The sequence below is a fragment of the Rhinolophus sinicus genome, linkage group LG01 (assembly GCF_036562045.2).
Source record: "Rhinolophus sinicus isolate RSC01 linkage group LG01, ASM3656204v1, whole genome shotgun sequence".
Classification (NCBI taxonomy): Eukaryota; Metazoa; Chordata; class Mammalia; order Chiroptera; family Rhinolophidae; genus Rhinolophus; species Rhinolophus sinicus.
The window spans coordinates 204,091,622-204,106,513 of record NC_133751.1 but is presented as its reverse complement, the minus strand read 5'-3'; the positions used below and the strand labels follow the sequence as shown (position 1 = coordinate 204,106,513).

The window sequence follows — 14,892 nt, the reverse complement described above, 5'->3', positions numbered from 1 at the left end:
TCCTAAGTGAAGGAAAATAATCTACTGGTCTCTAGGAAAGACAAACATTGCTGTAGTCATTGTTTCCAAATAATTAACCAGTTGTGTTTTAGTGACAACAGTGCTCTTTGTTTTACTTCTGAGGAGCATGTTAATTGCAGCACTTGGCTCTGTAACCTCATGAGGGCAAGTGGACTGACCCCATTGGAAAGATGAAGAAATTGCGATTGAACTGTGATTGCCCGGATCAGACTTCTGCTCGGTGGTGGAACTAGGTCTCCAGCCCTGTTCTCCCAACGCTTTCTTTCCTCTTAATCTCATGTCCTCACTCCACACTACTTCCTGAGCAAGGAACAGGGAAATAGAAAATGTACCTTTTTTTTTTCCCCAGAAATAAATGAATTTTCTGAAAAACTAAATCAATTACCAAAATTATTAGCTTTCTTTTGATTTTCCTCTTGTACATAGAAAAGCAGGACAATTTCTTCTCTAACTTTAGTTGATTTGACTGTTATTTAAATGTTGGCTCAGTATCAGGATTTCTAAAATTGTCTCGTATTTCTGAACTTTTGCATTAAAAGTTCATTCCTGAGCTAGTCCTGGCAGTGTTGGTATAGGTGGACTTGGGGGTCTGACCCTGTCTAGGGTGACATTAGGTGACAAATGGAGACCTTTAACTGCATAGCTCTTATCTTAGAAGTAAGCCACTCGCAAAGGCTATGATAGCAGCAGTTAGCTAATCACTTGTAAATGTGGAATTTCTTTCTAAGAGAACTATCTTGCGGTATTGTGGAGAGAGACTAAAAAGGACTTCATCTTTATGGGTGATGTTAATTTGGTGAGATTACCACAGTCTCCAGAGTCTTGGATCTAGAAACTTAAAAAGCAAAACCCTGGTAATCTATTACACTTCGTAAATTTACGGTGGGAGACATTCCTTTGAAGTGATGAGAATATCAGTGTGTGTTCGAGTCCTTACTGCCTTTCCCTGAATGGCACTGATTAAACAAATCATATTTGCTCTTTCGGACAAAGATTCCTGGGCTGGCACGGGGATCACTTTGCCTGTGATAAAAGGGGACCTCCCGTAAAGTAAGCAGAATTGTTTCCGTGGTCGTTGTGCTCTTTGTGTATGCCAAGTATTTCAGTCACTAATGGATGAGTTTCACCATTTTGGGATTTGACTAATTTAACAATGATTGATGTCTTCTTCCTCAGTTTGATGTTGGGTGGGGATGGGAGTATTCATTTGTTTGTTCCCTGTATCATCTACATATGTAAATTGGCACATTGCTCATCCAATGAAAGGGGAAGTGGTATATGTTACTTTTCATTGTTCTCTTTTCTTTCATTAATATTCTCTAGCTGTTAGACTTTTGGGAAGGAGACATGGTTCTTAGTATTGCAAAGTGTTTACCAGCAGGACTTCACGTCTATCAGACACTTGATGGTAAGATCAATATTAAGACACAGCAACTCATTTTATGTATATTTATATTTTTGTGGGGCTCATCTGTGATTTTCTACTCTTGGCCCGTGTTTCCTCGTCCCTACTACTTTCTTAACTATGTAATTTATCCGATTTATAATGTGTCCAATTTATGTAATATGTGAAATTTTGCTAACATGGAAACATTTTATATTTTCTGATATTAAAGCTGCCTTTCCACCAAATTACTTTTTTTAAGGCTTTGGAATTTTTTTCATATTAACACAAATTTTTAAGCAAAATGATTTGGAACCATTTGAATCTTATTTATATAGCTTGATTTTTTTTTTTTTTTTTTACCCAATTCTCAGCTTCACAAATGTACTCTGAGAGTTTTAAAGTATTTATTTCCTTTAAATGACAACAAAACAATAATAGCAGTCACAGTTGTAACATTTATTTTGTACTTCACTGTGCCAGATACTGAGATAAGTGTTTTATGTAAATCATCTCATTTGATTGTCCAAAATTCTTTTATCCCCATTTCATACGCGAGAAAACTGTTGTGTACAGACTTGAAGGACACACAGCTAATTAGTGGTGGAGCTGGAACCGGTTGAGGCCTAGGCTTTATTATTACTGTTCACAGTGTCAAGTACGGTTGACCTTTATATTAGCTTTTTTCCTGCTCTCATGCTCACAACGCTTATGTAGCAACATGGGGAAATAGTTATATAACGTGAAAAGAAAATAACTAAAGAGCGTGATAGAAGGTATAAAGATAAAAATAATATAATAAGCATAATTACTGCCTTTAAATTTTGTTTTTCCTTAATGGGAATGCTTTTTCAAAGAAATATTTAAGTGTCTCAGCTCTTTCTTTAGTTAAATTGTTTCTAATAGTCACAGTGAGCATTCTCACTGATAATCTCATCTTCCTAGGAGATGACCTGACACTGTGTGAAGTGGAAATTGCTGATGAGGAGGACATCTTTGTATGGAATGGAGTGGAGGTAAAAAAGTACTGAAGAAACAGTCATGACAGTTTCGGATGTTTTACAAGTCATTGTAATGAAATTTTACTCAGCATGTGTGAAAGTAATTAGGTATTAGAAAACTGCTGAAATATAAATGTTAGGTACAGACAGTAGCAGTTCCATGTTAAAGAGCTATTTCTTGAGTACCTCCGTTGTACCATGTGTCAGATGCTGTATACAAAGGTAAACAGTCTGAGTTTGTCAGGCGTTCACGTGTAATCGCACTAAGATGAGGGCCTGCGCATGTGCCCTGTGGGAATTCAGAATAGCTATGGGGGGCGAATAGCTATGCTGAGTTAGGGAAGGGAGCTGACGTGGAGGAGCAGAGTGAGTGTTCTGAGCCAGGACTGGGGTGAGGACCATGTCAGCCACTCAGTAAACTGTCCTTGGTGTTTCCAGGGCTTCATTACCACCCCTGAGGACTCATACATCTCTGTCTCCACTCCAGATTTCTCTCCTGAAAAATAAAAGATGGCTAAGAGAAAGTTTCAAAAGAAAAATCTAAACTTGGTTTTCTGATACTTAAAAGACACTTGTGAATACTTCACTTCACTTGAAAAAATGAGAATTATTCTACAAGAGTAATCTTTTACTGCATTGTCATGTTGACTTAATTTTGGCAAATGTGAACTGTACTAATGGTTGTCTCGATATTACTGTAGGTTGGTGGAATCCAGATTCCAACTGGTAGTGACTGTGAACCTCTGCTTTTAAATGTTCTTCATCTAGCAACAAGCGCTGAAGGAGAAAAGTGTCAGCAGCTGACAGAATCTCCACAGGTCTTTCCATCTAATGCAGAAGTAGGCTCTGTCTTCACAGCCTTAGCAATCCCAGTAGGTGCCATCTTCCTCAGCAGCACTGAATGCACAAATGAGGGCTGGACTGCCATTCCCCAGGAAGACTGGAGGAAGACATTCCGAGAGCACGGCCTCACGAACGGAAGCTTGGTTCTGATCCAGGATTCCAGTAACAATAATAACAGGTAGCTCGCCAAAAAGAGAATTCTTTCTTATTTTAATTACAGTGCTATCTCATAGAACCCTAAAGCTTTATTTTCATAATAAGAGTTAAATGTTTCTCTTTAGTTCTAGACATTGTGTTCTATATATTGTAAGTGGGAAAGTTCTAAATAGGCAATTTGGATAAAAAGATATTGTACTGGGATTTTTTTGGAGGGAATTGTGATAACTGAATAATATAAGTATAGAGAAGATACAGTCTAGATTAATTGGCTATAAAGCAGAATCCTACCAAATGAATTGATTAGCACGCATTGTAAAAATGAAGACATGTTCTCACTAAGAAAGTTCCTGAAAATTTTCATGAGGGTGGTATTAGATCATGGCTAAATTTGTCTATTTTGTCATGAGAATCCTATAAAACAATTCAGTTTTTCATCACAGTCCTTTTTATGACTTTTGAGACCTCCCAGCTGCCCAGACAGGGCAGTTACATGGAGAGTGGTGCCCTCAATCCTGTAAATCACATTTGACGCTCAGAAATGCTGCCTCACTTCATTTTTGTTGTCCATGTCTGTGACATTGTGTAGAGTCGCTTTCTGGGGTCAGTGTGTCATACACTGTAACCCCCCAAATTTCCATCTACTGAAGACTAGGTTACGAGCAGCAAATCAGTTGCCTCCCTCATCAGTGCTGTGAGTGCACCTAGATCACTGTCTCTGGGTTACGATTAGTCGTGGCTGTGACACAGAAGCGGAGCATTTGTGAACTGTGTTTATTTTGTATAACACTTACCGCGATTGTTCTTTTGGACAGATGTTTTCCATGCCATGTGTATTTAATAAAGCTTATTAAGTATTTTTTTGTAAGTAATATACATTTATTAGGACTTAGGAAATACAGAAGTGAAGACAGGGCCTCCCCACAGCACCCCGGCACCACCCATGCACGTCAGTCACTGTTAGCTAACAGTCTGTTGACGTTTCCTGCCTGTGCTCCTGTGGGAGGCAGTAGGCGTGGTGGGCAGGGAGCCAGCGGCCTGGCTTTGGGTCCAGCTTTCTCACTCCTAACAGTGTGACCGTGGGCCAGTTACTTCACCCCTCTCTGTTCACTTTCTTCTTCTGTAAAATGGGGATAATAATTAGTACCAACTTCATAGGATTGTAAGGATTGAACGAGTGAAGTGCTTACAAAGTGTGCACATAGTAAGTACTAAATATTTTAGCTGCCGTCATCATCCCGTGTCTCACTATTTCAAGGTGGCATTGAGGGAACGTCTTTGTGCTTGAAACTCCATTGTGTTTAGGCTTGCTAACTTAAGGTGGAGTCCCACAGTGGAGTAGCTGAAATCCAGAGTACACTTGTGGTTCAGGGCTCGGGTACACACTCCCCAAGAGGACTTCTGCTCGCCCGTTGTGTGCCTCTGCGTGAATTAGAAAGAAGTCATTCTTTCCTCACGTTCCCTTATACTATATGTAGGCACGTTTTGATAGAACAGGATGCTCTACTGCCATCTGCTCTCATAAAATAAAACTCCATCATAAACATACAAGTCTATGATGTGAATGACACGCCTTAGATGTGGCACCTTTATGCAGCGTCGGTCTGCACAACTGTCCATGGCTGTCCTCTTAGGAAACTCGGTCTAAATCCTGTGGGTGGGTTTCTGGCACAAGCGCTCTGTGAAAGCCCCCTAGAGAGGCCCATGTGCAGGCACAAGTCAACAGCGGTTGGTCAGTTAAACAGTTCTCTTGGAAAGGTGTGGCACAGATGGTCTGTAGACGGCAAAGATATTGGGAGTCATGAATATGATCGGCTCCGCAGAATACTGCCAGCACTACCCTGAAAAGACAGCCAACTTCCACGGAGCCGGCTCCATGGAACGTGATCACCTTTAATTACGTCACGTTAAATTAGTCACTTGCTGAATTGTAGAGCTGGTGCCTAAGGAAAAATAATTCATTTTCTGATCCTTTCTGGTCCTTAAAAGTGCTGTATAAAGACACATTTTTAAAAACATCTTTTTACCTACAGTTTGTTGACCAAACAAGGCGAATGGATCACTACTGTGAATGAGACCAACTGGATCCAAGTTAAAAATTTATGCCAATCAGAATCTGAAGAGGAGCACGTTAAAATACCAGCAACTGCTAACACAGTGAGTGGGTTATAATTCACGTTTGGTTGACAGCTTTTTAGTTAACTGAATTTTATTTAGAAAGTAATGCCTTAAACTTTCAGAACAGTCTCATTAGACTTCTAACTATTAAGAAATCAACTTTTTATTTTTAGTATTTAATTATTCCTCATTTACCTAGTATTAGTCTTTGGCATATCTCAAGAAAATATGTGCCCTTTTTCCCTCCAAAACCTAGAATTAGAATGTGGGAGTTAGCTATTATAGTACATGGGATCCTCTAGCTTTTTTGTCAAATATATATAGTGCTATATCAAAATACAAATATATATTTATCAAAATATATCAAAATATGAAACGCTATTTTTAAGGGTCTTTTCAACATTTTTTAAACTGGCATACATGTTTCGTTTTTGTGTCCTGTTCTTTTTTCTTTTTTTTAAGTTTAACTGAAATTGCTCTGCATTATACCCTGTGCTCTACATAAAGCCAGCTTCTCTTTAACAGGGATTCCTTCAGTCTTCCCCTTGAAGACTGTGATACTAGTTTCCTTAAACATTATTTTAGGGAAGATCTTTTTATTTTTATGTAGTCTCAATTCATTAAAAAGAAACATATTAGAATGTTTTCTACAAATATAATTTCTTAAGATGCATTGATATTTGGTGGTATAGTCGAGGGGACAGTGAAAGACCAATGCTCTGCCCTCGGGAGACCTCCATCCACCCTGACCCCAGGGGAGACTTTGGTGAAGTTCCTGATGCTGCTTAGCCCGGTGGGGGGCACGATGGGCGGGGCAAGTGGATGATCTCTGGCATCAGTTTCACCCCTAAATTTCTATGATTTTTATGCCCTCGAGTCATTTAGCCTAAACTAAAAAAGAAAAAAGAGTTCTAAACTAAATTTAAATAGGCGTTTTAAATAGTGCCCTTGGACTCGTATTACACATTTTTATATTATCTGTGCTGACGGCCCGAACTCATCGTTCTTACATAGAAATGTGACCACCTGCAGCTTCTTTTGTTTGCTGTCCTCAGAAAGGTTAGTGCTTTGTCAGTTTTTTGCCTTTCTCCAGAATTATTTCTCTGGTTTTCTGTAGGAGTCCTTTCTGTTCCAGTTAACATCACTTTGCGTAAAAACTTAACTATTAAGATCTAAGTTTTTGCTTTTGACTTTGTAGAAGAGAGAAAATGAATTTTGGGGATGGAAAAATTTTTTTTCAAGTAGGCAAAAACTACTAGATGTCAGGTAATTAGTAACTCAGTCTGTATGTGCACACACAATCTTCATTGTCCTCTCCTCCCATTGTTTTCAACTTATACACAGTCATTAGTTTATTTCTCTATTTTAGGTGGTGTTTGATATTCGAATTAAAGCCATAAAGGAATTAAAATTAATGAAGGAACTAGGTAATCATTTACATTTGCTTTTGGTTTTTTGGTTCAGTTTAGTTTTGTTTTGTTTTTAATTGAAAAAATTATGGGAGAGTACAAAAAATGATTTAGGGAAAGTTCATCCACCTACCACCCAAAATGGACAGATGTTAACATTTGTCATGTGTTTGTTTTTGTTTGAAACATTACAACGTCCTCTGTGTCCTCCTCCTCAGACCTGCTCTCTCCCTCCCCAGGTGCAACCAGTATATCTGATTCGGGTGTGTTTCTAGTCTATGTATTCATATTGTGCTGTATATATTTTGCTGTCATATATATGTATATGTGTATATTGTGTTTTTATATTTACATAAGTTCTAGCATATGGAATATAACATTCTGCAAACTCACTGTTCACTCAGCATTAGGTTTTTTTAAAACCCTTACTGAGGTATAATTTATATACCATCACACACTTGTTTTCAGTGGTTATTAGTAAATGTATAGGGTTGTACAGCCGTCACTGTAATCCAGTTTTAGAATATTTCCATCACTCCAAAAGATCCCTCATTCCTATTCGCATTCCAAGCCCTCAACAACCACTCACCTACTTTCTGTCTCTCTGGACTTGCTTTTCTGGAACCGTGTAATTGGTAGTCTTGTGTGTCTGGCTTCTTTTACTTAGCATTCCATTTTTGGGTTCAGCCATGATTTAGCATGTATTAATAATTTGTTCCTTTTATTGCTGAGTAGTATTCCATTGTACAGAAATACCACATTTTGTTTATTAATTCACCAGTTGATTGTTTCCACTTTCTGGCTTTTATGAATAGTTCTGCTATAAACATTTATCTCTGTGTGGACATATGTTTTCAGTTCTCTTGGACAGATATATAGGATGGGAATTGCTGGGTCAAAAAGGAAATTTATGTGTAACTTTACAAGAAACTGCCATACTGTTTTCCAAAGTGGCTGAACCATTGATATCCACACTAGCAGTATGTCAGGGTTATGTTTCTCCACATCCTTGCCAATAGTTGTAATTGTCTGTATTTTTAATTATAACCATTCCAGTGAATGTGAATTGGTAACATTGCATGTTTGATTGTATTTTCCTTTTGCAATGAAGGTGAGCGCTATCGATGCACCTATTGTATATTTATATACCCTGAGGATTCTATTTACAAGCCGCTAGAATTAGTGAGTTAATAGGAACTCTATTCAATAGACAAAAATCCGTTATATGTTTATCTACTAGCAACAAAAACAAATGGAAAATGAAAACACTCATAATAGAAAAAAATGTCATGAAATACTTGGGGATAAATTCAACGAAATATGTGCAAGGCATGTACACTGAAAACTAGGAAAACATTGCTGTGAAAAATAAACGAAGACCTGAATAAATGGAGCAATGTACCATGTTCTTGGATCAGAAGACACAGTATTGTTAAGAGGCTATAATTCTCTCAAAATTGATTTGTAGATTTAATACAATCTCACCCAAAATCCTAGTAGGGTTTTTTTTTGTTGTTGTTGTTTGTTTTTTTGTTTGCTTTTGGTGAAACTTGACAAGCTGATTCTTTATATGGAAATGCAAAGAACCTAAGTATCCCTAACAATTTGGGGGTGGGGGTGGGGGAACAGTTGGACGTGTTACACCTTCTGATTTCAAGACTTCCTCTAAGCTATAGTAGTCAAGACAGTGTGTGCTGGCATAAGAGCAGACACACAAACCAGGGGTCTGCAAGCTATGCTCACAACCTGTTTCTGTATAGCTGGTAAGCTAAGAATAGTTTTTACATTTTTTAAAGGGCTGTTTAAAGAAGATGTGCAACAGGGATCGTAACTGGTTTTTGAGGCCTAAAATATGTACAGTGGAACTCCAGTGGGAATCCAGAACTAGGTGCAAACATATTTATTTAGTCAGTTGGCTTTCAACAAAAGCACCAAGGCACTTCCATGGGGAAAAAGTACTGGACCAGTTAGATACCCATAGATGCAGAAGTGAATCTCCAGCTTTGCTGTACATCATGTAAAAAACTAATTCAAAATGGATCATAGGCCTAAATGTTGAAACCTAAAACTTGTAAAATTTCTGGGCGAAAACATGAGAAAAATCATTGTTCCTTTCATCATAAGGAAAAGATTTTTTTAGATAGGACTCAAGAAATATAAATCATGAAAGATAAAACTAGTAAGTTGGACTACATCGAAATTTGGAACTTGATTCTTCAAAAGGCATTTGAAAAGGCAAGCCACAAAGTGGGAGAAAAAAATTCATAGAGCGTTTTTGACAATAGACTTGCATCAGGATATATAAAAAATACTTATAACCTAATCAGAAGACAAAACCCAACCTTTCACAGAAGAGGACCTACCTGTGAGTGACCAGCGTGCAGGGAAGGACGCTCAGCATCACTAGCCAGCAAACCGAACCATAATGACTCCACGACACACTACGTTAAATACTCACAAAGCCAGTGGTAGTGAAGATGCTGAGCAATTGCAACTCCCATTATTGCTGGTGGGCGCGTGGAATGGTTGGTAGTCACTTTGGTTAAGAGTTAGCCTGTTTCTTATGAATGTAAGCATTCACTTACCAATTCTCCTAGATATTTACCCAAGAAAAATGAAAACACATATCCTTACAAACACTGTACAAAAATGTATGTAACCAAAAACCGGAAACAAGCCAGAGGCGAATGGAGGAACAAATCTCGGAGTGTCCCTACCATGGAGTACTGCCCACCAGCAAAAGCAGTGGACTCCCAGCACATGCAAATGGGGCTGAATCTCAGAGACATTGTGCCGAGCAAAAGAAGCTCGACACACAGGCGTTCACTCTTAATCATATTTATATGACATTTTCAAAATGAGCTCTAGTTAGAGGCGCATCAGAATTGGGGTTGGGCGGTTGACTGCAAAGTGGCAGAGGCAATTTGGGGGGTGATGCAAATTATAGCTCACTTTGCCAAGTGTTTACATCAAATTCTTTGAACTGTACAGTTAAACTGGATGTGTTTTATTATACATAAATTTTACCTCAAAAAAGTTGATTAACGGGTGGACGGGTGGCTCAGTTGGTTAGAGCGTAAGCTCTGGGCAACAGGGTTGCCAGTTCAATTCCCACATGGGCCGGTGAGCTGCACCCTCCACAACTACAATGAAGACAGTGAGCTGCTGCTGAGCTGCCACTGAGCTCCCGGGTGGCTGGATGGCTCAGTTGGTTGAAGTGTGTGCTCTCAACCACAAGGTTGCCTGTTCGATTCCCACATGGGATGGTGGGCTGTGCCCCCTGCAACTAAGATTGATCACAGTACCTTGAGCTGAGCTGCCGAGGGGCGGCTGGATGGCTTAGTTGGTTGGAGCGCGCTCTCAAAAACCAGGTTGCCAGTTCAATTTCCACATGGGCCAGTGAGCTGCGCCCTCCACAACTAGATTGAAAGGACAACAACTTGACTTGGAGCTGATGGGTCTTGGGAAAAATACACAGTTCCCCAATAAAGTCCTGTTCCCCTTCCCCAATAAAAACCTTAAAAAAAAATAGTTGACTAAAAAGCACTTAAAAGCACTTGGGGGAATATAAAGATGAATAAAACCATCTCTGTCCTCGAAGCCTCTGTGCAGATATTGGGCTAACTGTAAACCAGGGCAGTGTCAGCTTCCGCCCAAGGCGCATAATTCATGGCAAGTCATTGTAATCATTGATTTAATTTACTGTATTACCTATATCTTCCTGACAAGCAGGTTGACTGGTAGGAGTGTTCTGTGAACATCCATAATTATTCCTAGAATATCAGCAGCGTGTCTCTTAATTCTTACCTTCTGTTTCTTTATCCACATATGACTGTGGGACTTTGGATCTGCTCTAAATTAAAGTTGCTTTATTATTCTAATCCCCTTGATGTTTAAATGCACTTTTTAATTAAACTATTTGTTTGGAGATTAACAAGTATATGGTTTATTAAAACAAATAGTCTGTCTTCCCGTGTAACAGCTGTCCTCCTTCCACTTCGGCTCCCCCCCAAACCATTCTTCATCTGACACATAGTCTTCCTAAATATTGGTCACGTCACCCATCTGCTCAGAGCCCTGGAGTGCTTTGCTGTCACACACAGGCCGCTTCCTTAACCTCGCGGACAAGCCTGCTTCGTCTGACCACTACCTGCCCACCCCGCTGTCCTCTGCTCTCCTGCTTACTCACAGCTCACTGCCCTGCTGCCTTTCTGGCAGTGTCCAGTGCACAAGCTCTCTTCCACCCCTGCGACTTCTCAGTTCTGTCACCTCTCTGAACTCTCTCCCCTTTCTGTCTTCTCATGTCAGTCATTCATTTGGTCTCAGATGAAATTTTATTTCTCCGGTCATCTCTGACCACACAACCTCAGTTAGTCTCTCTGCTTTACTCTCATGATAGCCTGTACTTTTCGTAGCACTTACGCTGTAACTATCCATGTGTTTGTGTGATGAATGTCCCCCCACCCCATCAGACGAGCCTCTGAGCAGAGTCCACGGCTGTTTCAGTTCCTACTCTGTTGTCAGCTTCTAGTACAATGCCTGGTACGTGGAAGATACACAGTGTATTTTGAATGAGAGTAAGAAATTTTTAACAAGACAGTGTTTAAAATGCATTTTTTAAATTGGAGAATTCTTTTCATAAGCCGATTCAGTTGTCAAGAAATTTGTATTAGAGTTATATGCTAGCTTCACATTAGTATAAGATATAGAACTCAGGAATCTCAGAAAGAGGCTCTGCTATGGTCTGATAAAGTTAGAACTTCTAAGATGCACGCGATTCTTGCCTTTTCAGAAGGCTCCCCACCTCCCAGCCTGCCCAGTTCATATCCAACTTTGTAAGAATTCTGTTTGGACTACACCTGGTTTGTTCCTTCCCACAAAGCAGGAATCTCTGCATCCCCCAAAATAGGGCACACTAGCCCTGATCCATTGATTAGGCATAAAAAATCACCTAACATGTTTGAAATACAGGCAGTCTCTGCACAGTTCCAATATGTACAAATTTCAGTTATCACAGTTTATTATATAACATCAGTTACCCAGCAACATGGTTCAAATTTCAGCTACCATTGGATTTAACTGAGTGATTGCATAAAGTACAAGCTTTGCTACTAGCTTCAGTCCACAGACCACTACGTAAATAACAGATGTAACAGACCAGTTATTTCACTCTTTGAAGTCTGCCGTTCATTGGTCGCTGCACATCTGATACTAATTTCACCACACAGATAGCAAAGTGTAGATCTCCCCGTTTTCTCCCAGTGGTAAATCCACATGACATTTTACAAGAATGGGTAGCCAAATTGGCCAACAAAGATGCAAGCTCAGCAAAGAAACACAAGTGTATGGAGTGACAGCTCACCATGGGAATGTTGACACTATCATTTAAGAGACCAGATATGCAGCCGGAGGAACTTAATGAACTCGAACTTATCGGCAAAAGAGAGGAAAGTGATTGTGACAAAGAGGATGAAGATATCCCAGGAGAAGTGTCGCTGGCAAGATCTAAGGAGCTCTTGGAGAAAGTTCATGAGATTGAGAGCACAAAATCTGAAATAATTGAAAGCTAGTCCAAACTTAGAAAGGAGAGGATGGTTCACTAGGAAATAGGAAAGATGTTCCCTCTGTATCGTAAGCTACACAATGAGAAGAAGAAAGCAAGCCCTGTTTAAACTAGTCTTGATATGGCTTTTTTTACAAAGAAATAAAACATTTTAATTCTCAGTGTTTCTCATGTTTTAAATTACAGTGTAAAGACTAGTTTTACTATTTCCACTTCACTGTACACGTATAACTGACAGTTTTAAATGTTTGGACACCAATTTTTAAGGTCATGAACAGTTGTAATTTTTCTCATTGTTGTTAAGCTTGCTTTGCACAATCCCAGCTTGCACAGGCATTCTTACAGTCTTGTACTGCTGTGCAAAGGGAAGATTGCCTATGCTTGTTTTTTGGTTGTTGGGGGTTTTTGTTTGTTTACTTTTTGTGTTTTTAGCTTATTGTAGCTTCCTGCTAATTAACACAGTAGAAAATCTCTTTCGTTTTCCTTGTTTGGTACACTAACCAGCTTCTTTTTATTTATAGCTGAGAACAGCTGTTTGAGGCCTATTGACAGAGACGGGAAGCTTCTTTGTCCAGGTACATCTGTTTGGTAGCCTTCAAAAGCGGACACAGACACGTGCCGTCTAAGGCTTTTAACGCTTTTACTTTAAGTAATGGCTTCCGACACCTAATATTCTTATCTTACATTTTAGAAACTGATTTGTAGGACATGTTGCCATCCAGGTGTCTTCCTCGTGTATTGCAGAATATCTTAACCAAGAATTCAAACACTTGGGCTTTCTGAAGTGAAACACCAGACTTCGATTAGTTAATCCTCATCTTAGTCATGGTTTTGATCTAATTATATCTTTCTAGATTTATTGTCCCGTTTTTATTTGTTTTGCTAACTTTATTGAGATACCTGCTATGATATAGTCTTTGTTCTCACCTCTGTAACACATCTTGTCATTAGACTTAATTTAGTCTAATTATTGACGGTAGTCGCCATAGCAGTTTAAACCTGGAAGGAGCTAGTCCATCGTGGATCAATTTGGAATATCTAACTTTTAATCTCTGTGAATAACAACTCTTTGATTTTTACAAGTATGACTCTAGAATACTCATAGCTGCCTCTTATTTCTTGGCATTATTGTACAAATAATAAGAATAATATATTCTAGAGTGTGGAAATCAAAAATCAAACATAACTATAATATATGTAATCCTTTTGCATGAGTCCAACTTTCCTTTCTTGACATTCTTGATTTTCAAAGAACGTATTTCAGTATAGTATTATTTTACCCAGACAGGTAGAAATTAATAACATTCATTATGTTATCAAAATTCTTTATAGTGCCAGACAATTGTACTTTGAAAGAAGCGGAATTGAGGACGGGGAGTTCATTGGGACTGTGTCCTGGAAAAGCCCCAACTTCCTCTCAGGTAACATGTCGCCTGACAGAATAAAATCAACTTTCCCATAGTCAGAAGTTCTTGACTTTGTAACTCGTACCTTCACTACTGTGGTAATATAGTTTTTTGTAAAAATGTTCTTAAATGATACCTTTTATTTTAGGAATGCATCCATATAGTTCTGTGTTTAAATCAAAAATATTGTATCAAAGCATATTCATAAGGTTCTTTTTCTGTGAAAATGTTGTGGTTAAGGGGCAATCTTGAAAGTTGAGTGGCTACCAGTTTCAACTAGATTCATAAATCCTAAAATGCACCCTTTCCCCCCACATTTTAACATCTGTGTGATTGGGCTGCATCTTCCGATCAGTGGCATCCTGCAGATGGAGCTGGCGCTGTTTTCTGTCTTCATGGTACATAAAATAATGAGTAACCAGGCATTTTCGGGGTAATGAAATCCAGTCCCTTGGTTTTGCACCTGATTACTGAGTGCAGTAGCAGCCTGGTCTCCCGGCAGCTTTGTTGTCATCAGTCTTCGTTTTCTGTATAAACACCACCCGCTGACCTTTGGCAGAAGCCCGACCTACTTAGTCAACTTGTATTACCGTCCAAAAGGCCTCCGTATGTCCTTCCTGTTAAGACTTCATATCAGAGTAAACTAGATTCCTATCAGAATCCCCATGGTTCCTGGATTTACTTCATTAGTTTCCCAGCTACCTCCCCTCTGATTTGTTCTTCCCCTGAACTCGAGCAAATTGTAGTAAATGGCAAGCTGAGAAGAGGAAAGACATGACCGTACAATTCAGTTAGAAAGGGAAAGTAGGCCTGTAAGGAACCAAACAGATGAGAGATCAGATTTATGCTTTTCCTGTGGGGTCTTGGGAATTGTAGTATATGGAATCCCTGGACAGAAAATAAGAGCACAACCAAATGACTCAGAGGGAAAACACAGCTAATGCTTACAGTGTGTAGTAACTGCAAATCCCTAACTGCAGATCCCTTTGAG

General features: G+C 39.1%; 1 protein-coding gene across 6 annotated transcripts in view; it reads left to right on the top strand.

Moving 5' to 3' along the window:
- USP40 (ubiquitin specific peptidase 40) overlaps positions 1-14,892 on the top strand; it is a 71,599-nt gene that overhangs the window by 30,399 nt on the left and 26,308 nt on the right. For 5 of the 6 annotated variants that reach the window (XM_019739759.2, XM_019739758.2, XM_074315292.1 and 2 more), the window contains 7 exons: positions 1,345-1,429; positions 2,351-2,421; positions 3,108-3,427; positions 5,439-5,562; positions 6,893-6,950; positions 13,017-13,070; positions 13,828-13,916. In XM_019739759.2, coding sequence (XP_019595318.2) covers positions 1,345-1,429; positions 2,351-2,421; positions 3,108-3,427; positions 5,439-5,562; positions 6,893-6,950; positions 13,017-13,070; positions 13,828-13,916 — 801 coding nt within the window. Of the gene's footprint in view, positions 1-1,344; positions 1,430-2,350; positions 2,422-3,107; positions 3,428-5,438; positions 5,563-6,892; positions 6,951-13,016; positions 13,071-13,827; positions 13,917-14,892 lie in introns of those variants that run through there. The other variant, XM_074315294.1, reaches the window with a different exon arrangement.